This window comes from Tachypleus tridentatus, chromosome 10, assembly GCF_004210375.1.
Source record: "Tachypleus tridentatus isolate NWPU-2018 chromosome 10, ASM421037v1, whole genome shotgun sequence".
Taxonomy (NCBI): domain Eukaryota; kingdom Metazoa; phylum Arthropoda; class Merostomata; order Xiphosura; family Limulidae; genus Tachypleus; species Tachypleus tridentatus.
Window position 1 is genome coordinate 10439901 of NC_134834.1, and position 22571 is coordinate 10462471.

The 22571-nt window shown below is 29.9% G+C and overlaps 1 protein-coding gene across 1 annotated transcript in view; it reads right to left on the reverse strand.

The window, feature by feature from the left end:
* Positions 1 to 22571, reverse strand: part of LOC143228738 (cell adhesion molecule Dscam1-like) — a 191848-nt gene that overhangs the window by 17425 nt on the left and 151852 nt on the right. The window contains 10 exon segments of the mRNA XM_076460032.1: positions 5967 to 6019; positions 7799 to 7940; positions 9627 to 9830; positions 10181 to 10333; positions 12703 to 12988; positions 17331 to 17341; positions 17950 to 18135; positions 21075 to 21173; positions 21639 to 21659; positions 22371 to 22528. Of these exon segments, the coding sequence (XP_076316147.1) occupies positions 5967 to 6019; positions 7799 to 7940; positions 9627 to 9830; positions 10181 to 10333; positions 12703 to 12988; positions 17331 to 17341; positions 17950 to 18135; positions 21075 to 21173; positions 21639 to 21659; positions 22371 to 22528 (1313 nt within the window).

The following is a 22571-nucleotide window of genomic DNA, read 5'->3' on the forward strand; positions in this document are numbered from 1 at the left end:
TCAATGTTTGTTTCTCTATAAAAACAACAATATTTTTTTATATTACTGATTCAATGTTTGCTTCTCTATAAAAACAATATTTTTATATTACTGGTTCAATGTTTGTTTCTCTATAAAAACAATATTTTTATATTACTGGTTCAATGTTTGTTTCTCTATAAAAACAACAATATTTTTATATTACTGATTCAATGTTTGTTTCTCTATAAAAACAACAATATTTTTATATTACTGGTTCAATGTTTGTTTCTCTATAAAACAACAATATTTTTATATTACTGATTCAATGTTTGTTTCTCTATAAAAACAACATTTTTATATTACTGATTCAATGTTTGTTTCTCTATAAAAAACAACAATGTTTTTATATTACTGGTTCAATGTTTGCTTCTCTATAAAAAACAACGATATTTTTATATTACTGATTCAATGTTTGTTTCTCTATAAAAAACAACAATATTTTTATATTACTGATTCAATGTTTGTTTCTCTATAAAAACAACAATATTTTTATATTACTGGTTCAATGTTTGTTTCTCTATAAAAACAACAATATTTTTATATTACTGGTTCAATGTTTGTTTCTCTATAAAAACAACAATATTTTTATATTACTGATTCAATGTTTGTTTCTCTATAAAAACAACAATATTTTTATATTACTGGTTCAATGTTTGTTTCTCTATAAAAACAACGATATTTTTATATTACTGGTTCAATGTTTGTTTCTCTATAAAAACAACAATATTTTTATATTACTGGTTCAATGTTTGTTTCTCTATAAAACAACAATATTTTTAAAAACAACAATATTTTTATATTACTGATTCAATGTTTGTTTCTCTATGAAAAAAACAATATTTTTATATTACTGGTTCAATGTTTGTTTCTCTATAAAAACAACGATATTTTTATATTACTGATTCAATGTTTGTTTCTCTATGAAAACAACAATATTTTTATATTACTGGTTCAATGTTTGTTTCTCTATAAAAACAACATTTTTATATTACTGATTCAATGTTTGTTTCTCTATAAAACAACAATATTTTTATATTACTGATTCAATGTTTGTTTCTCTATGAAAACAACAATATTTTTATATTACTGGTTCAATGTTTGTTTCTCTATAAAAACGATATTTTTATATTACTGATTTAATGTTTGCTTCTCTACTAAAACAACAATATTTTTATATTACTGATTCAATGTTTGTTTCTCTATAAAAACAACATTTTTATATTACTGGTTCAATGTTTGTTTCTCTATAAAAACAACGATATTTTTATATTACTGGTTCAATGTTTGTTTCTCTATAAAAACAACAATATTTTTATATTACTGGTTCAATGTTTGTTTCTCTATAAAAACAACAATATTTTTATATTACTGATTCAATGTTTGTTTCTCTATAAAAAAACATTTTTATATTACTCTCTCAATGTTTGTTTCTCTATAAAAACATTTTTATAATACTCTTTCAATGTTTGTTTCTCTATGAAAACAACAATATTTTTATATTACTGATTCAATGTTTGTTTCTCTATAAAAACAACATTTTTATATTACTGATTCAATGTTTGTTTCTCTATGAAAACAACAATATTTTTATATTACTGGTTCAATGTTTGTTTCTCTATAAAAACAATATTTTTATATTACTGGTTCAATGTTTGTTTCTCTATGAAAACAACAATATTTTTATATTACTGGTTCAATGTTTGTTTCTCTATAAAAATAACGTTTTTATATTACTGATTCAATGTTTGTTTCTCTATAAAAACAACAATATTTTTATATTACTGATTCAATGTTTGTTTCTCTATGAAAACAACAATATTTTTATATTACTGATTCAATGTTTGTTTCTCTATAAAAACAACAATATTTTTATATTACTGATTCAATGTTTGTTTCTCTATAAAACAACAATATTTTTATATTACTGGTTCAATGTTTGTTTCTCTATAAAAAAACAATATTTTTATATTACTGGTTCAATGTTTGTTTCTCTATAAAAACAACAATATTTTTATATTACTGGTTCAATGTTTGTTTCTCTATAAAAACAACAATATTTTTATATTACTGATTCAATGTTTGTTTCTCTATAAAAAACAACAATATTTTTATATTACTGGTTCAATGTTTGTTTCTCTATAAAAACAACAATATTTTTATATTACTGGTTCAATGTTTGTTTCTCTATAAAAACAACGATATTTTTATATTACTGATTTAATGTTTGTTTCTCTATGAAAAAAACAATATTTTTATATTACTGGTTCAATGTTTGCTTCTCTATAAAAAACAACGATATTTTTATATTACTGATTCAATGTTTGTTTCTCTATGAAAAGAACAATATTTTTATATTACTGGTTCAATGTTTGTTTCTCTATAAAAAACAACATTTTTATATTACTGATTCAATGTTTGTTTCTCTATAAAACAACAATATTTTTATATTACTGATTCAATGTTTGTTTCTCTATAAAAACAACAATGTTTTTATATTACTGGTTCAATGTTTGTTTCTCTATAAAAACGATATTTTTATATTACTGATTTAATGTTTGCTTCACTACAAAAACAACAATATTTTTATATTACTGATTCAATGTTTGCTTCTCTATAAAAACAACATTTTTATATTACTGGTTCAATGTTTGTTTCTCTATAAAAACAACGATATTTTTATATTACTGGTTCAATGTTTGTTTCTCTATAAAACAACAATATTTTTATATTACTGGTTCAATGTTTGTTTCTCTATAAAAACAACGATATTTTTATATTACTGATTCAATGTTTGTTTCTCTATAAAACAACAATATTTTTATATTACTGGTTCAATGTTTGTTTCTCTATAAAACAACAATATTTTTATATTACTGGTTCAATGTTTGTTTCTCTATAAAACAACAATATTTTTATATTACTGATTCAATGTTTGTTTCTCTATAAAACAACGATATTTTTATATTACTGGTTCAATGTTTGTTTCTCTATGAAAACAACAATATTTTTATATTACTGGTTCAATGTTTGCTTCTCTATAAAAAACAACGATATTTTTATATTACTGATTCAATGTTTGTTTCTCTATAAAAAACAACAATATTTTTATATTACTGATTCAATGTTTGTTTCTCTATAAAAACAACAATATTTTTATATTACTGGTTCAATGTTTGTTTCTCTATAAAAACAACAATATTTTTATATTACTGGTTCAATGTTTGTTTCTCTATAAAAACAACAATATTTTTATATTACTGATTCAATGTTTGTTTCTCTATAAAAACAACAATATTTTTATATTACTGGTTCAATGTTTGTTTCTCTATGAAAACAACAATATTTTTATATTACTGATTCAATGTTTGTTTCTCTATAAAAACAACATTTTTATATTACTGATTCAATGTTTGTTTCTCTATAAAAACAACAATATTTTTATATTACTGGTTCAATGTTTGTTTCTCTATAAAAACAAGAATATTTTTATATTACTGGTTCAATGTTTGCTTCTCTATAAAAAACAACGATATTTTTATATTACTGATTCAATGTTTGTTTCCATATAAAAACAACAATATTTTTATATTACTGATTCAATGTTTGTTTCTCTATAAAAACAACAATATTTTTATATTACTGGTTCAATGTTTGTTTCTCTATAAAAACAACAATATTTTTATATTACTGGTTCAATGTTTGTTTCTCTATAAAAACAACAATATTTTTATATTACTGGTTCAATGTTTGTTTCTCTATAAAACAACAATATTTTTATATTACTGGTTCAATGTTTGTTTCTCTATAAAAACAACAATATTTTTTATATTACTGGTTCAATGTTTGTTTCTCTATAAAAAACAACAATATTTTTATATTACTGATTCAATGTTTGTTTCTCTATAAAAAACATTTTTATATTACTGGTTCAATGTTTGTTTCTCTATAAAAAACAATATTTTTATATTACTGATTCAATGTTTGTTTCTCTATGAAAACAACAATATTTTTATATTACTGATTCAATGTTTGTTTCTCTATAAAACAAACATTTTTATATTACTGATTCAATGTTTGTTTCTCTATGAAAACAACAATATTTTTATATTACTGGTTCAATGTTTGTTTCTCTATAAAAAAACAATATTTTTATATTACTGGTTCAATGTTTGTTTCTCTATAAAAAACAACGATATTTTTATATTACTGATTCAATGTTTGTTTCTCTATAAAAACAACAATGTTTTTATATTACTGGTTCAATGTTTGTTTCTCTATGAAAACAACAATATTTTTATATTACTGATTCAATGTTTGTTTCTCTATAAAAACAATATTTTTATATTACTGATTCAATGTTTGTTTCTCTAAAAACAACAATGTTTTTTATATTACTGGTTCAATGTTTGTTTCTCTATAAAACAACAATATTTTTATATTACTGGTTCAATGTTTGTTTCTCTATGAAAACAACAATATTTTTATATTACTGGTTCAATGTTTGTTTCTCTATGAAAACAACAATATTTTTATATTACTGATTCAATGTTTGTTTCTCTATAAAAACAACATTTTTATATTACTGATTCAATGTTTGTTTCTCTATAAAACAACAATATTTTTATATTACTGGTTCAATGTTTGTTTCTCTATGAAAACAACATTTTTATATTACTGGTTCAATGTTTGTTTCTCTATAAAAATAACGTTTTTATATTACTGATTCAATGTTTGTTTCTCTATAAAAACAACAATATTTTTATATTACTGATTCAATGTTTGTTTTTCTATAAAAACAACAATATTTTTATATTACTGGTTCAATGTTTGTTTCTCTATAAAAAACAACAATATTTTTATATTACTGATTCAATGTTTGCTTCTCTATAAAACAACAATATTTTTTATATTACTGGTTCAATGTTTGTTTCTCTATAAAACAACAACATTTTTTATATTACTGATTCAATGTTTGTTTCTCTATAAAAACAACGATATTTTATATTACTGGTTCAATGTTTGTTTCTCTATAAAACAACGATATTTTTTATATTACTGGTTCAATGTTTGTTTCTCTATAAAAACAACAATATTTTTATATTACTGGTTCAATGTTTGTTTCTCTATAAAAACAACAATATTTTTATATTACTGGTTCAATGTTTGTTTCTCTATAAAAACAACAATATTTTTATATTACTGGTTCAATGTTTGCTTCTCTATAAAAAACAACGATATTTTTATATTACTTATTCAATGTTTGTTTCTCTATAAAAACAACAATATTTTTATATTACTGGTTCAATGTTTGTTTCTCTATAAAAACAACAATATTTTTATATTACTGATTCAATGTTTGTTTCTCTATAAAAACAACAATATTTTTATATTACTGGTTCAATGTTTGTTTCTCTATAAAAACAACGATATTTTTATATTACTGGTTCAATGTTTGTTTCTCTATAAAAACAACGATATTTTTATATTACTGGTTCAATGTTTGCTTCTCTATAAAAAACAACGATATTTTTATATTACCGATTTAATGTTTGCTTCTCTATAAAAACGGGCCCGGCGTGGCCAGGTGGGTTATGGCGTTCGACTCGTTATCTGAGGGTCGCGGGTTCGAATCCCCGTTGCACCAAATATGCTCGCCCTTTCAGCCATGGGGGCGTTATAATGTGATTGTCAATCCCACTATTCGTTGGTAAAAGAGTAGCCCAAAAGTTGGTGGAGTGTGGTTATGACTAGTTGCCCTCATTCTAGTCTTTTACTGCTAAACTAGGGACAGCTAGTGCAGATAGCCCTCGTGTAGCTTTGCGCAAAATCCAAAACAAACAAACAAAACTTATGTGTGGAAGCAAAACGAGGACATATTGGAATTACTGTTGCAACACTTTTCAAATGACAGTTTTAAGTTCGACCGATTGAAATATGATACTTACCACGGTTTTGTTGAAGGTTCACGACAAGTTCTCCCCAGTGCTGTGTGGTTTCCCTGCAATTAAAAAAAATTAATGTCGTTAATATATGTCCTTGAAAGAAAGATAAATATATGTTAGAATTCAAACTTCACATTTTATTAAATCACGTGCAGTATTTAGTACCATTTGTAACTATACTTAAAATGAGTTTTGTAGAATGACCAAACTGGTCCTTGTTTTATGAATGTTATTGTAAAACATTACCCGTTGAACAAAATAAAACTTTTAAAAGGAAGTATGACAGTAAAATACTTTATTTGTTCCTAATTAAGCCCAAAGTTAAACAATGGGCTATCCCTGCTCTGCCCATCATGTATGTCGAAACCCGAATGGTCTGGGATGGCCCGGTGGGTTAAGGCGCTCGACTCTTAATCTGAGGGTCTCGGGTTCGAATCCCCGTCACACCAAACATGCTTGCCCTTTCAGCCGTGTGGGCTTTATAAGTGACGGTCAATCACACTATTCGTTGGTAAAATAGTAGCCCAAGAGTTGGTGGTGGGTGGTGATGACTAGTTGCCTTTACTCTAGTCTTACACTGCTAAATTAGGGACGGTTAGCGCAGATAGCTCTCGAGTAGCTTTGTGCGAAATTAAAAAAAAAAAACAAACAGCTTTCTAAATTTGGGAACAACAGCGCCCCTATCAGTAACCTCGCCAATATTCAGAAGTGTTTGTAATTACTTTGCTAACTATGTAATTTCTGGAAGTTAAGCGAACTAATAACTGTCAGTAAAGAAGTATAGGACAAAGAATTTGCTTCAAGAGAAAATAGTCTATTACAGATTTGGTTTCATAAAATTAGAAAGGTCTACAATTAAAGTTGTTATATTAACTAAAGATTTTGAAGAATAAAATATGATCGAATGAAGTGTTGGTCAATAAAAGTGTTTGTGTTAACAGGAGTCAATAACATTTTCAAGTGTTGGTAAAAACTTGTAGAATAATAAAGACTGATTAATATATATCTATTAAAATTAATCCTTCGTCAAATAAATACATCATAGAGTGTATTCTTTGTTGAATAAATTTATAACATAAAGAATGTGTTAAATAAAACCTGTTGAAACGAATACTCTATTGAGACATCCATTCACGAAAAACCGACTCCTCCAGGGGTCGCGCCAAATTTTAAAATATTATGTCCCAGAAGATGCCGATTGGTTGAAATAGTCTATTTGACCCTACTATTCAGAATCTATTTTCAGATTTAAAATCCATTAAGTATTAATAAAGATACAGCTGTATATAGCAGTAATGGTTTTAGAGGTTTCAGCGTTCTCATATTTTCTAGATTCAATATTATACACCATGCTTTCTTTTAACCTAATTCTATCTTGACTTCAGATCCCTTGACCTTTTCGTTACTGTTCTTTTACTTTTTTTGCATCCAGTTAATATGATTTACATCATTCAAACATGAATTCAAATATAAACAACACCTACAAACACTACACTTTCCTATTTTCTATGTGGATGCTCCTGATAAGATATTTTACAGGTTTTACTTATGAGCATATATTCCTCATTCAAAACAAGAAGTGTTTTACATTGGATTACTGTTACGAAATCTGACTGGCACCTCCAATCAGTTTTTCTACCCTGACTTTTTTTTTTTACTTTTAAATTAAGGTCGGTTTTTCGCGATCGTGGATTTTAAATAAATAGTACGCAGATTAATGAACAGCTTGTCAAACGTAGAGTTTAATAAATCGTGAGTTGAAACATTGGATTGATTTCAGAACAAACAAACAAACTGATGGATTTTTCCAACCAACGTGAAAGAGAACGTCGTACTGAGCCGAAGGATCTGGAATCGGTCGATGGTATTGGTTGGTGAACGTCTGAAGTTCTCGAACAGTACCCTGGGAACTTTCTGTGTCTGAGTCGCAACCTGGAAGTCGACAGGTGGCGTACGGTGTCAGATCGTCTTCGTAACCTGGGGAAACAAAAACGTGTTGAGTCTGATTGTTTATTTGTCGTGAGTCAGGTGTCAGATATTATTCACAACACATGCCATCATCACTTACATTTAATCAAATTCATATAAAATTATTTACGTTTTCCATTAGCTTGGTTGTACCTCAAGAGACTCACAGTTAATTCTGCGAGTTTATAAAGTTACAAAAATGTTTTCATATTAATGATAAATTTAATAGTTAGAACCCACTGTGCAGCTTTGCACTTAATGACGAACTAATTTCACTCAGCTCTTTAGGTTGCAAAGGTGTGATTAAATGTTCGAAACACACCTTTAACTGCATTGCATAAATTGAATGTCGAAAACATTTAACAGGCTCGTCCAGGTTCTACGAATGGTCGAAACACTGCATTTCTGTTTCGTAATAAATACACTAAGTAATGTTCAAAACAACTTGAAAAGTTGACAAACAAGTTTCTGACATTGACCTCTGTGATTATACAGGTCCTTTGTGAGTTCACTTTTTATGTGAAACTATGTTTCCCATCAGCATCATAAAGTCTCATAAAAACCAGAATGTTCTATAATTACCAATGATGCTCAACAAAAACCACAATGTTCTATAATCATTGATTAGTTGGGTTGAAGTAAGCACAAAGCTACACAAAGGGCTATCCGTGCTCTGCCCACCATGGGTATCGAGTCTGCAGACACGCCGCTGTGCCACTAGGGGGCTATACTCACTAATGATGTCCTCCAGTCCTATATTCTTGTTGGTATTTCTCCTTAGTGTAAAGCCACACTAAGGGTTATCTGCACTCTTTCTATCGCGGGGAATCTAACCCAGAATTTTAGTACTGTAAGCCCTTATTAATTTTCATAACGTTATATTTGAAGAGTGGACAAAAATTAAAAACAATAAATATGGTTGGTTTTGTTTGTTTTTTGAATTTCACACAAAGCTACTCGAGGGCTATCTGCGTTAGCCGTCCCTAATTTAGCAGTGTAAGACTAGAGGGAAGGCAGCTAGTCATCACCACCCGCCGCCAACTCTTGGGCTACTCTTTTATCAACGAATAGTGAGATTGACCGTGACATTATAACGCCCCCACGACTAAAAGGGCGAGCATGTTTGATGTAAGGGGGATTCGAACCCGCGACACTTAGATTATGAGTCGAGCTCCTTAACCACCTGAACATGGGTTGTGAAGCAGTTATGACTGACCGTGATGACATCTGTCAAAAATATCTATCCGAAGGAAATAGTTTCGTGTTGACGAACCAAATTATGTTGTCATCCCATTAACAATAAATGCAAAACGAATAGTGTGTTAAGCCTAATTATGTTGTCATCCCATTAACAATAAATGCAAAACGAATAGTGTGTTAAGCCTAATTACGTTGTCATCCCATTAACAATAAATGCAAAACGAATAGTGTGTTAAGCCTAATTATGTTGTCATTCCATTAACAATAAATGCAAAACGAATAGTCTGTTACGTCTAATTGATGATTATCGTAATGACATTTCTTTCATTTCATTATTTGAAAAGTAAAGTAATTTGAAACATTAATTCACGCGCATATTGTAACGCAACAAGGCAGTCACGTGATTTTCAATTTTGAAACGAAAAACTGTAGAATAAAATAATTATTATTTCTTAATTAATGGTTAATATGCAAAACAAGAATAATGCCCTTTACCAACACAATGGTCCTCTGGTGGAGGTAAAGCTTGGTTACGATCCAGGGATGCGTCGTTACGCAATGGTCTCTGAACTTTTAGCGCTCTCTGGTGGTAGGTCGGCACCTCCTGGTACTGAACGTCTTCCGTCAGTTTCTTCTGACCTGTCCGGTGCTTTACAACTAGTCCTTCAGGACTCTGTCTGTTCTGGTCATAAAGGTCATCTGTGGATTAAACAAGACAAAAACATGGAGGATATGCAATGGCTTCGTGTTTCGAATCTTGGACTCTTCAATCCCCAGACCGACATGCTAGTCACTAAGACACACACAGATAGATTGCACTAAAATATGTATACATTTACGTTAGAAGATAAGTATATTCCATAATTAAGGATCTAGCCGATATTAGATAAATTATAATTTCTTTACGTAATAGTAACTCTTCTGTGAAGCCCCTGAATGTTTTGCAACGATTGTAGGAATTTATCTACATTATCGAAATTAGACATTTAAACTACAACTACACACAATAAAACACAACCCAGTTCTACAAACCAACAACCAATTCTCACCTGGTTGTCGTCTTTTAAAACAAACGCAGATCGCCACACCCAAAACGACTGTCAGGGCAACAGCAGCCGCGACTATTGGAATAATTATGTTCAGTTCTTCCCATGGTTTTCCAGGTCGGTGATATCCTCCAACAGCTAATGGACCAATCGTAGCTGAGACAGATATAATCATATGTACGTGCTGAGCAATGTAAAATAGAAGGTCGTTATTGTTAAACACCATATATGGTGCATCAGAATCCTATTTGATAAGCCTAATCTAGAAGATAGGGGTCCAATCGAGTTCTGGTGGTGATTATTATAATCACACAGTAATTTTGTCTCTGTCCTTTTCAGGATGTAAGATAGCCAAGCATGATTACAATAAAACTAATATTTACAATAACACAAGCTGTACAACAGGTAAAATAATAATGTAATACTAAACATAGTTCTTTAATAGAATTACGAAAGTGAGAGAGTTTTGGGTGCACAATCTGTCTCATAACAAACATTTAGAAAATTCTAAGCTTACGCCAGGTTTTCTGGAAATATCTTTGGTTTGTGGACTTTAACTGAGAGAAAGTCAATGAAGTGAACCATGAAGTGAGAGAGTTTAGTAAGCTTTATGAAAATACTTCATTAGCAATGTAAGAACCTCAGAAACCTAATGTAAGAACCTTAGAGACTTAATGTAAGAACCTTAGAAACTTAATGTAAGAACCTCAGAAACTTAATGTAAGAACCTTAGAAACTTAATGTAAGAACCTTAGAAACTTAATGTAAGAAACTTAGAAACTTAATGTAAGAACCTTAGACACTTAATGTAAGAACCTTAGAAACTTAATGTAAGAACCTTAAAAACTTAATGTAAGAAACGTAGAATTTTAATGTAAGAACCATAGAAACTTAATGTAAGAACCTTAGAAACTTAATGTAAGAACCTTAGAAAATTAGTGTAAGAACCTTAGAAACTTAATGTAAGAACCTCAGAAACATAATGTAAGAACCTCAGAAACCTAATGTAAGAACCTTAGAGACTTAATGTAAGAACCTTAGAAACTTAATGTAAGAACCTCAGAAACTTAATGTAAGAACCTTAGAAATTTAATGTAAGAAACTTAGAAACTTAATGTAAGAACCTCAGAAACTTAATGTAAGAAACTGAGAAATTTAATGTAAGAACCTTAGAATCTTAATGTAAGAACCTAAGAAACTTAATGTAAGAAACTTAGAAACTTAATGTAAGAACCTTAGAAACTTAATGTAAGAAACTTAGAAACTTAATGTAAGAACCTTAGAAACTTAATGTAAGAACCTTAGACACTTAATGTAAGAACCTTAGAAACTTAATGTAAGAACCTTAAAAACGTAATGTAAGAAACGTAGAATTTTAATGTAAGAACCATCGAAACTTAATGTAAGAACCTTAGAAACTTAATGTAAGAACCTTAGAAAATTAGTGTAAGAACCTTAGAAACTTAATGTAAGAACCTCAGAAATTTAATGTAAGAACCTTAGAAACTTAATGTAAGAAACTTATAAACTTAATGTAAGAACCTAAGAAACTTAATGTAAGAAACTTAGAAACTTAATGTAAGAACCTTAGACACTTAATGTAAGAACCTTAGAAACTTAATGTAAGAACATTAGAAACTTAATATAAGAAACGTAGAAATTTAATGTAAGAACCATAGAAACTTAATGTAAGAACCTTAGAAACTTAATGTAAGAACCTTAGAAACTTAGTGTAAGAACCTTAGAAACTTAATGTAAGAACCTCAGAAATTTAATGTAAGAACCTTAGAAACTTAATGTAAAAACCTAAGAAACTTAATGTAAGAAACTTAGAAATTTAATGTAAGAACCTCAGAAACTTAATGTAAGAACTTTAGAAACTTAATGTAAGAACCTTAGAAACTTAATGTAAGAACCTCAAAAACTTAATGTAAGAAACTTAGAAACTTAATGTAAGAACCTTAAAAATTTAATGTAAGAAACTTAGAAACTTAATGTAAGAACCTCAGAAATTTAATGTAAGAAACTTAGAAACTTAATGTAAGAACCTTAAAAATTTAATGTAAGAAACTTAGAAACTTAATGTAAGAACCTCAGAAATTTAATGTAAGAAACTTAGAAACTTAATGTAAGAACCTTAAAAATTTAATGTAAGAAACTTAATGTAAGAACCTTAGAAACTTAATGTAAGAAACTTAGAAATTTAATGTAAGAACCTTAGAAACTTAATGCAAGAACCTTAGAAATTTAATGTAAGAACCTCAGAAACTTAATGTAAGAAACTTAGAAATTTAATGTAAGAACCTTAGAAACTTAATGTAAGAAACTTAGAAACTTAATGTAAGAACCTCAGAAACTTAATGTAAGAACCTTAGAAATTTAATGTAAGAAACTTAGAAATTTAATGTAAGAAACTTAGAAACTTACTGTAAGAACTTCAAAAACTTAATGTAAGAAACTTGAGTAGTTTAAAACTGAAACAGGAAGTAAATATAACCCAATCTTCCAGTAGAAGTAATAAGTACCTCCATCGACGGTCAAGGTAGAAACGTCATATTCTTTCACTGTGGAACCAGCACTGTTATGTGCTGTTACACGTAACTTGTACCACGTGCCTTGTGATAGACCCTGGATTACCACGTGGTTACGAAGACGTTTCAGATCCGTGGTAATAGTCTTCCAGTCATTACTGAAAAGACGTTTGTACCGGACAATATATGAGTTAACTGGACACCCACCGCTTTCCCAACCGTTCATTTGCAGGCTGATGGACGTGGAGTTGGATGAAACAAAAGTGCCGATAGGGGGCGACTGGAACTGTAAAAACATTTGCAGAACACACAATAAATGAAATTATTAATACGAACGAGAATGTTATAGAATTTAACATATAATCATGTATGTATACGTGTAGTCTTTAAGACATAACGGTACTTTCCCTCTGTCTAGCCTTACCTCTTTCAACTTCTAAATGACTAACTTGTTCAGTTAATACTTATCACCACCAGGGTACTTATACAATACATGGCCAAAAGTATGTGGACACCCCTTCTAATTAGTGAGTTCGGAGTTTTCAGCCAAACCCATTGCTTGACTGGCTTGCACAAAACCTTGGCTTAAACCCCATCGAACACCTTTGGGATGAATTGGAACGCCGACTGCGAACCCAGCTTTCTTCACCAACATCAGTGCGCGACGTCATTAATGCTCTTGTGGTTGAACAGGGGCAAATACCCGCAGCCATGTTCCAAAATCTAGTAAAAATATTTCTCAGAAGAGTGAAGGTGGTTGTAGCACATTTTCCCTATTAAATGTTAAAAAAGTTTTTTTTTTTTTATTTTCCCTTTTCTTATTTTCATTTTTCGAAACTCTACTCAAATAAGTGGTTGAGTCTAACAACATAAAATGCATATTTTTTTTCTTTATGATCATTGGCCTTAAGATTTTGGCCAGTAGTGTAATAGTTCGATTACTTTCTTCCCATTAAGATTTTAATGTCGGGAATGCAAGAGGCCCGTGACTGGGTTGAGTATCGTGAAACCTTATAAGTGTAGTGAGTGTTGGTATAATAAGCCTGTTGTAAAGATGTAGTGTGAGAACACCTAGCTTAGAGCCAAGTGCATAAAATTTATCATGAAAATAAAAATGTCGATTCAATTATCAACTATTTATGAATTTTCTGCCATATCACCAACATTTTATACAGGAACAACAGTCTTTAATCAACACAAACAGTTGGAATGTAGTGTTACTAAAAACCAATGGCCTGGCATGGTCAGGTATGTTAAGGTGTTCGACTCGTAATATGAGGGTCGTGGGTTCGAATCCCGTCGCACCAAACATGCTCACCCTTGGGGTGTGGGTGCGTTATACTGTGCTGGTCAATCCCGCTATTCCTTGGTAAACGAGTAGCCCAAGAGTTAGCGGTGGGTGGTGATGACCAGCTGCCTGCCCTCTCGTCTTACACTGCTAAAGTAGTGACGACTAGCGCAGCTTTGCGCGAAATTCAAAACAAAGAAACCAAAACGCAGAGGTTTTTCTATATATTAGAGATTACTAACGTAGCTGATTTTTACCAATAAATATTCTACGAGTACGACTGAATTCAAATCTTAAATCATCTCAGTTTTGATTTGATCAGGAAAGTATTTATCAACTTTTAACTGACTCGACTCCATTTCTTCTGCCTCTGTGAGGGCCTGACATGGCCTAGCGCGTTAAGGCGTGCACTTCGTAATCTGAGGGTCGCGGGTTCGCGCCCGAGTTGCGCCGAAACATGCTCGCCCTCCCAACCGTGGGGGCGTTATAATGTAACGGTCAATCCCACTTTTCGTTGGTAAAAGAGTAGCCCAAGAGTTGACGATGGGTGGTGATGACTAGCTGCCTTCCCTCTAGTCTTATACTGCTAAATTAGGGACGGCTAGCACAGATAGCCCTCGAGTAGCTTTGTGCGAAATTCCAAAACAAACAAACAAACAAACAAACAAACAAACAAACAAATCTGCCTCTGTGTTGGCTAATCTTCTCTTCACAAATCGTATTTATTACAGTTAGTTATGAAATGTGACATTAGGGTGAGCTATGGGGTGGAGGCTGTACTGATTGGCCCGTAACTTTCGAGGGCTATTCGTTACTTTTACTGTTGTTGCCTGTTACGTCACACAGCGAAAAGGGTTGATCAAACAAATCCGTCATAAATACGGTGAATAATAGCAGTGTTGATTCTATTGTTTATGTGTGACTTATGTAATTAAAAGCCTTGTCATCATAGACTTACACACATCGAATAGTTTTATTAAAGCATCATATGTGCATCAACATCTTTAGTGCATCACAGAAATAATTTTTAAACATTTCCAATTATTATTCTAAACATCAACTGGTTTTATAAATAAATAAGTATAACATTCTGCGACGTCAGATGGCGCTAAAGCATACAAATTCAAACACGAGCCGCTTACACCTCGTGCCTTGTTTTTCTTGTTTCTTTCCACGAGTTTTATATTTCAAATGCTTTTGTTTTAGAAAATAAGAATTTTTACATCAGGCTTTTCTCAACCTAATAGTGAAATATATTAAGTTCCCATCAGAATTTTTACATCAAACTTTTCTCAACCTAATAGTGAAATATATTAAGTTCTCATAACAATTTTTATATTAGGCTTTTCTCAACCTTATAGTGAAATATATTAAGTTCCAATAAGAATTTTTACAGTAGGCTTTTCTCAACCTAATAGTGAAATATATTAAGTTCCCATAAGAATTTTTTACATTAGGCTTTTCTCAACCTAATAGTGAAATATATTAAGTTCCCATAAGAATTTTTACATCAGGCTTTTCTCAACCTAATAGTGAAATATATTAAGTTCTCATAACAATTTTTATATTAGGCTTTTCTCAACCTAATAGTGAAATATATTAAGTTCCCATAAGAATTTTTACATCAGGCTTTTCTCAACCTAACAGTGAAATATATTAAGTTCTCATAACAATTTTTATATTAGGCTTTTCTCAACCTTATAGTGAAATATATTAAGTTCCAATAAGAATTTTTACAGTAGGCTTTTCTCAACCTAATAGTGAAATATATTAAGTTCCCATAAGAATTTTTTACATTAGGCTTTTCTCAACCTAATAGTGAAATATATTAAGTTCCCATAAGAATTTTTACATCAGGCTTTTCTCAACCTAATAGTGAAATATATTAAGTTCTCATAACAATTTTTATATTAGGCTTTTCTCAACCTAATAGTGAAATATATTAAGTTCCCATAAGAATTTTTACATCAGGCTTTTCTCAACCTAACAGTGAAATATATTAAGTTCCCATAAAAATTTTTACATCAGGCTTTTCTCAACCTAACAGTGAAATATATTAAGTTCCCATAAGAATTTTACATCAGGCTTTTCTCAACCTAATAGTGAAATATATTAAGTTCCCATAAGAATTTTTACATCAGGCTTTTCTCAACCTAACAGTGAAATATATTAAGTTCCCATAAGAATTTTTTACATCAGGCTTTTCTCAACCTAATAGTGAAATATATTAAGTTCCCATAAAAATTTTTACATTAGGCTTTTCTCAACCTAATAGTGAAATATATTAAGTTCCCATAAGAATTTTTACATCAGGCTTTTCTCAACCTAATAGTGAAATATATTAAGTTCCCATAAAAATTTTTACATCAGGCTTTTCTCAACCTAATAGTGAAATATATTAAGTTCCCATAAGAATTTTTACATCAGGCTTTTCTCAACCTAATAGTGAAATATATTAAGTTCCCATAAGAATTTTCATATTAGGCTTTTCTCAACCTAATAGTGAAATATATTAAGTTCCCATAAGAATTTTTACATTAGGCTTTTCTCAACCTTATAGTGAAATATATTAAGTTCCCATAAGAATTTTTACATCAGGCTTTTCTCAACCTAATAGTGAAATATATTAAGTTCCCATAAGAATTTTTACATCAGGCTTTTCTCAACCTAACAGTGAAATATATTAAGTTCCCATAAAAATTTTTACATCAGGCTTTTCTCAACCTAATAGTGAAATATATTAAGTTCCCATAAAAATTTTTACATCAGGCTTTTCTCAACCTAACAGTGAAATATATTAAGTTCTCATAAGAATTTTTACATCAGGCTTTTCTCAACCTAACAGTGAAATATATTAAGTTCTCATAAGAATTTTTATATTAGGCTTTTCTCAACCTAACAGTGAAATATATTAAGTTCCCATAAGAATTTTTACATTAGGCTTTTCTCAACCTAATAGTGAAATATATTAAGTTCCCATAAGAAATTTTTACATTAGGCTTTTCTCACCTAATAGTGAAATATATTAAGTTCCCATAAGAAATTTTACATTAGGCTTTTCTGAACCTAATAATGAAATATATTAAGTTCCCATAAGAATTTTTACATCAGGCTTTTCTCAACCTAATAGTGAAATATATTAAGTTCCCATAAGAAATTTTACATCAGGCTTTTCTCAACCTTATAGTGAAATATATTAAGTTCCCATAAGAATTTTTACATTAGGCTTTTCTCAACCTAATAGTGAAATATATTAAGTTCCCATAAGAATTTTTACATCAGGCTTTTCTCAACCTAATAGTGAAATATATTAAGTTCCCATAAGAATTTTTACATCAGGCCTTTCTCAACCTAATAGTGAAGTATATTAAGTTCTCACGGTTTGATATGAAGGAAACAATTATCACTAAAAAGCAATTAATATAGATAATTTTATATGTATTATCCTTATTATAACCACTAGAATGTATGGATTCATCAGTCCACTGCTCTCACCGTTAGCAACGTTTTCGGCCGTAATTCCAATAATATCAGAAGTTTCAGTCAGCTTAAAAAAATTGGGTACGCCCTAAACTAGATGAGTACAATAATTTTAACAATATGTATATATGACGAAGAATAAAAACAAATGGTTTTATAAATGAAACATTGTAATTAATGTTACCAACAAAATTAAAGAACGAATATGACATAAATTATAAAACAGAAAATAGGTTGTTTACGTCATAAACTGCTACTGATTTTCTATTCCTTGAAATAACATCACGTCAAAGAGCGGAATCATACTTCTAACAGACACCATTAGGCAAAAAAATAAATCCGTTTGATTTTTATTTTATTTAAATATGAATACATCAAAGTTTCGTGTCTTTTATAATAAACTTAGATCTGAGAAGTGGTGGTAAAATAAATGAAAACTTATTTTTGTATCCTGAAAAGATGTTATTTCTCACCTCCTCCTTTTGTTCGAACAGTTAAAATATCGCTGGGGTCCCCTTCGCCTTCCACCCCAACAGCAGCGACCTGAATATGGTACTTTGTTCCACAACTCAGATTATCCATTGTGCATGTAGTTTTTGAAGCTGGGACTGTTTTCTTTTGCCATTGTCCAAAGTCTCTTTTGAACCGCACCGTATAGCCTGAAAAATTACGGAATTAATTTGGTAGTTTATAACACTTATAACAATGCATTATTTTTGTTAGAGATCACACTAATACTGAACATAAATTAAACATTATCCATGTTTTTCTTCACATTTATCTGTGATAAATGTTTACAAAACTTTCATTTTACCGGTCACTTTTCAAGGTAGGAAAAAATAACAACGAACAAACCTTCACTTGAGGAAAGTGTTATTAAACTAGTCTTAACATTACCAAAGTGTTATTAAACAAGTATTAACCTCACCAAAGTGTTATTAAACAAGTATTAACATCACCAAAGTGTTATTAAACTAGTCTTAACCTCACCAAAGTGTTATTAAACAAGTATTAACATCACCAAAGTGTTATTAAACTAGTCTTAACCTCACCGAAGTGTTATTAAACTAGTCTTAATCTCACCAAAGTGTTATTAAACTAGTCTTAACCTCACCAAAGTGTTATTAAACTTGTCTTAACCTCACCAAAGTGTTATTAAACTAGTCTTAACCTCACCCAAGTGTTATTAAACTAGTCTTAACCTCAGCAAGGTGTTATTCAACAAATCTTAATCTCAGCAGGGTGTTATTAAACTAGTCTTAACCTCAGCAAGGTGTTATTCAACAAATCTTAATCTCAGCAGGGTGTTATTAAATAAATATTAACCTCGGCTTACGTCTTCCATCACAGAGTGTTTATCTTCAATGGATGTAGTTGCATTAGTTGAAAATAATTAATAAACTGTGAAATGAATAATATTTAACTATGTCTGTTTTAACTATTTACTGGTTTTCATAGACACGTCTGTAGTATTGTACAATACTAGAAACCCTCACGTTTTAAGTTAAACTCCACATTTTCATTTTAAATATAAAATTTTAAGGTTAATTTTAGGGTTAAGTTTCTAATTCAAATATTTTATATAAGGGTTTGACCCTTTTACTTCATATATATATATATTCTTTATATTTGGAATATAAAGATACAATTGTGTTAATTACTTCCGTTATTTTTACAAGGTTTTAACACTCCGGATGAACACAGCACAGATAGCCCTTTGTGCTCACAAACAAGATTTCTATCTCGTGATGAAACATTATCAAAGCTTACGGTGAAGAGAAAAAAAATATTTGAATATGAAATTATGTAAATTATAGAAAAACGTAAACACTGATTTGTAAACAAAAAGCAATACAATTCGTGATCTAATTTTAAAAATGTTCACAATTTTAATTCTGCCCAACGTGTCCCTCGATGAGTCAATGGCACGTGCAATGGCATACAATGCTAAAAACCTGGTTTCAATGCCCGTCGTGAACACAGCACAGATAACAAAAATAAATTCTATGTCTTTATCAACACATGTTCTAAGAGGAAGACGAACGTGTTTCTTATTAATGTCAATACATAATTATATAGAATTTACCAATGTCTAAATTGGTTCAAGTTTAAAAATGGTGATATTAATTATATTCAGACGTATTGTAATACGTAGCAAGTAGATTCTCAATACTATTATTAAGACGTATTGTAATACGTAGCCTGTAGTTTCTCAATAATATTATTAAGACGTATTGTAATACGTAGCCTGTAGTTTCTCAATAATATTATTAAGACGTATTGTAATACGTAGCAAGTAGTTTCTCAATAATAGTATTAAGACGTATTGTAATACGTATCAAGTAGTTTCTCAGTAATATTATTAAGACGTATTGTAATACGTATCAAGTAGTTTCTCAGTAATATTATTAAGACGTATTGTAATACGTAGCAAGTAGTTTCTCAGTAATATTATTAAGACGTATTGTAATACGTAGCAAGTAGTTTCTCAGTAATATTATTAAGATACGTTGTTATATGTATTCAACAGTTTCTCGGTAATATTATTACGATACGTTGTTATATGTATTCAACAGTTTCTCAGTAATATTATTAAGATACGTTGTTATATGTATTCAACAGTTTCTCGGTAATATTATTACGATACGTTGTTATATGTATTCAACAGTTTCTCAGTAATATTATTAAGATATGTTGTTATATGTAGTCAATAGTTTTCAGTAATATTATTAAGATATGTTGTTGTATGTTGTCAACAGTTTCTCAGTAATATTATTAACATATGTTGTTATATGTATTCAACAGTTTCTCAGTAATAATATTAAGATATGTTGTTATATGTATTCAACAGTTTCTCAGTAATATTATTAAGATATGTTGTTATATGTAGTCAATAGTTTCTCAGTAATATTATTAAGATATGTTGTTATATGTAGTCAATAGTTTCACACTAATATTGTTATATTTTCTGACAACTGTTGATGCTTGCTTGTGAGGAATGTTTCTTATTTGTTATGTTTATATAGATTTATATAGATAACGCTTGTTTTACACAACACTATAACTCCTTATTCACTGCATGAAGTTTCCTCCGTTATATTCACCGTCACCCAACTCTTGATTAGGTATAAAGATTAAACTAAATTACAATATTTTAACTGTCGCTACGGGTACAGTGTTATATGTTTACTGGTATATGGCGCTTCTTGAAAGAACCAATGAAAAAGTTGTTTCAGAGCGTAGCTCCAAAGGGAGGGGGCTATTTATCTGTTTTCTGTCTTCAGCGGAGAATAAAACCCCGATTTTTAACAACGTAATTCGAAATGTTACTGCTGACCTTCTGGGGGACCCAATGAATAAAACTTTTCATTATATAAATGCGTTATAGTTATAATGTGAGAATCCTGAGTTTGAGCCTCACCACTACCTGATACCTTTAGTTTAGAATTTCATAACTTATAAGAGGTTACTTTTATAGGTTACTAGAAATACTTTACCATAAAGGGATTTCCTTTCAAAATATTAACTCTGATTAAATCGAAGAATCTAGAATAATCATATCTATCGGAAAGCAGAAGAAAATGGACTATTTGCTGACCTGTTAGGCCTAACTTGAAACGTTGATCTATATTCCATGAAATCTGAACGCTAGAAGACGTGACCATCGTTACTGACAAATCTCTTGGAGCAGGGAAATCTGTTGGATGGACACACGTGTAAGACGTCATATATATTTAAGTGATATAATATTGTGGAGGGCCGTTATAAGCAGTAGGCCTAACCGAAATTTAGGTTTGTTTTACAACATTTTAATTAATATTTAAGTAACAGAGAAAGATAATATTGTAGTGTGAATTTAACTAATATGAAAAACTGTAGCGTGAATTTTACTTATGTGGTATTGGAAAACTAATAGAGATAACACATATAATATATATTTTAGAACTGGAATATGTGTTTTACGGTTAAACATGAAAGACATATAAAAAAATCAAACCTTTTGTTTGTCCGTTAAGAATAAAAAACACTCATAAAACTGTACTTAATTTAAATTTTACTCCTAAGAGAACATGTTTATTGAAGTACAAGAGTTCGTTAGGCCTAATGAAATTTTTACTTATTTCACTAATATATTTAATCAACATAATAAATAGTTTCGTACCTTTGCCAGGAATATATTGCACTAAAAGAAAAGAAAACTTGTTATTACTAGTTTGGTTAGTTTGTGCTTAAGTATTTCACATTTTTTGAGAGATTAAATAAGTTTCAAAACATTATAATAACTAAACTTACAGTTTCACTATAAACTCGACGTTTGATTTGTTATTAAACTAATTGGGGAAAACTTGAATTTTCTCTAACTCTGTTAGTAAACTAATAGTTTCGGTAAAAATTTGACGTTTCACTAATGTTATTAGTAAACTAAAAGTTTCGGTAAAACTTGACGTTTCACTAATGTTATTAGTAAACTAAAAGTTTCGGTAGAACTTGACGTTTCACTAATGTTATTAGTAAACTAATAGTTTCGGTAAAAATTTGACGTTTCACTAATGTTATTAGTAAACTAATAGTTTCGGTAAAACTCGACGTTTTTTCTAATTCTGTTGCTAAACGAATAATTTGGTAAAAACATCCAGTGATATTCATTCGTTAGAAGAATCACAGAGTGATCGCTTTTTAAATGAGATAAAAATTAATATAAGAGACATTTTTTGTAGTAAACAAAGACATGTTTGATGTTAAGTGAAACATCTCAACAGAAGACAAAAGTCTAGGGAAGGACACCATATATTTGGAACAAAGTTTATATTAAGGACGAAAGTTCACGCACAATAGGATAGTTTTCACAGGGACGTTTCTGACGTTCATCATAAGATAAATCACATTTCTGTACCTTGAACGTTTAACACAAATACTATTTCGTCAGCTCCATGTTCATTACGTGCCCGACACGTGTAATTTCCAGAATCGCCTTCCTCAGCACTAGAAAGCTCGAGGGAGCCGTTGGTTAGCACGTGGACTGTGTTTCTTCTCTCCATAATTGGTTGACCCCTTTAAGAAACACAACTTGTGTTTTCATCTATTGTTTAATCGT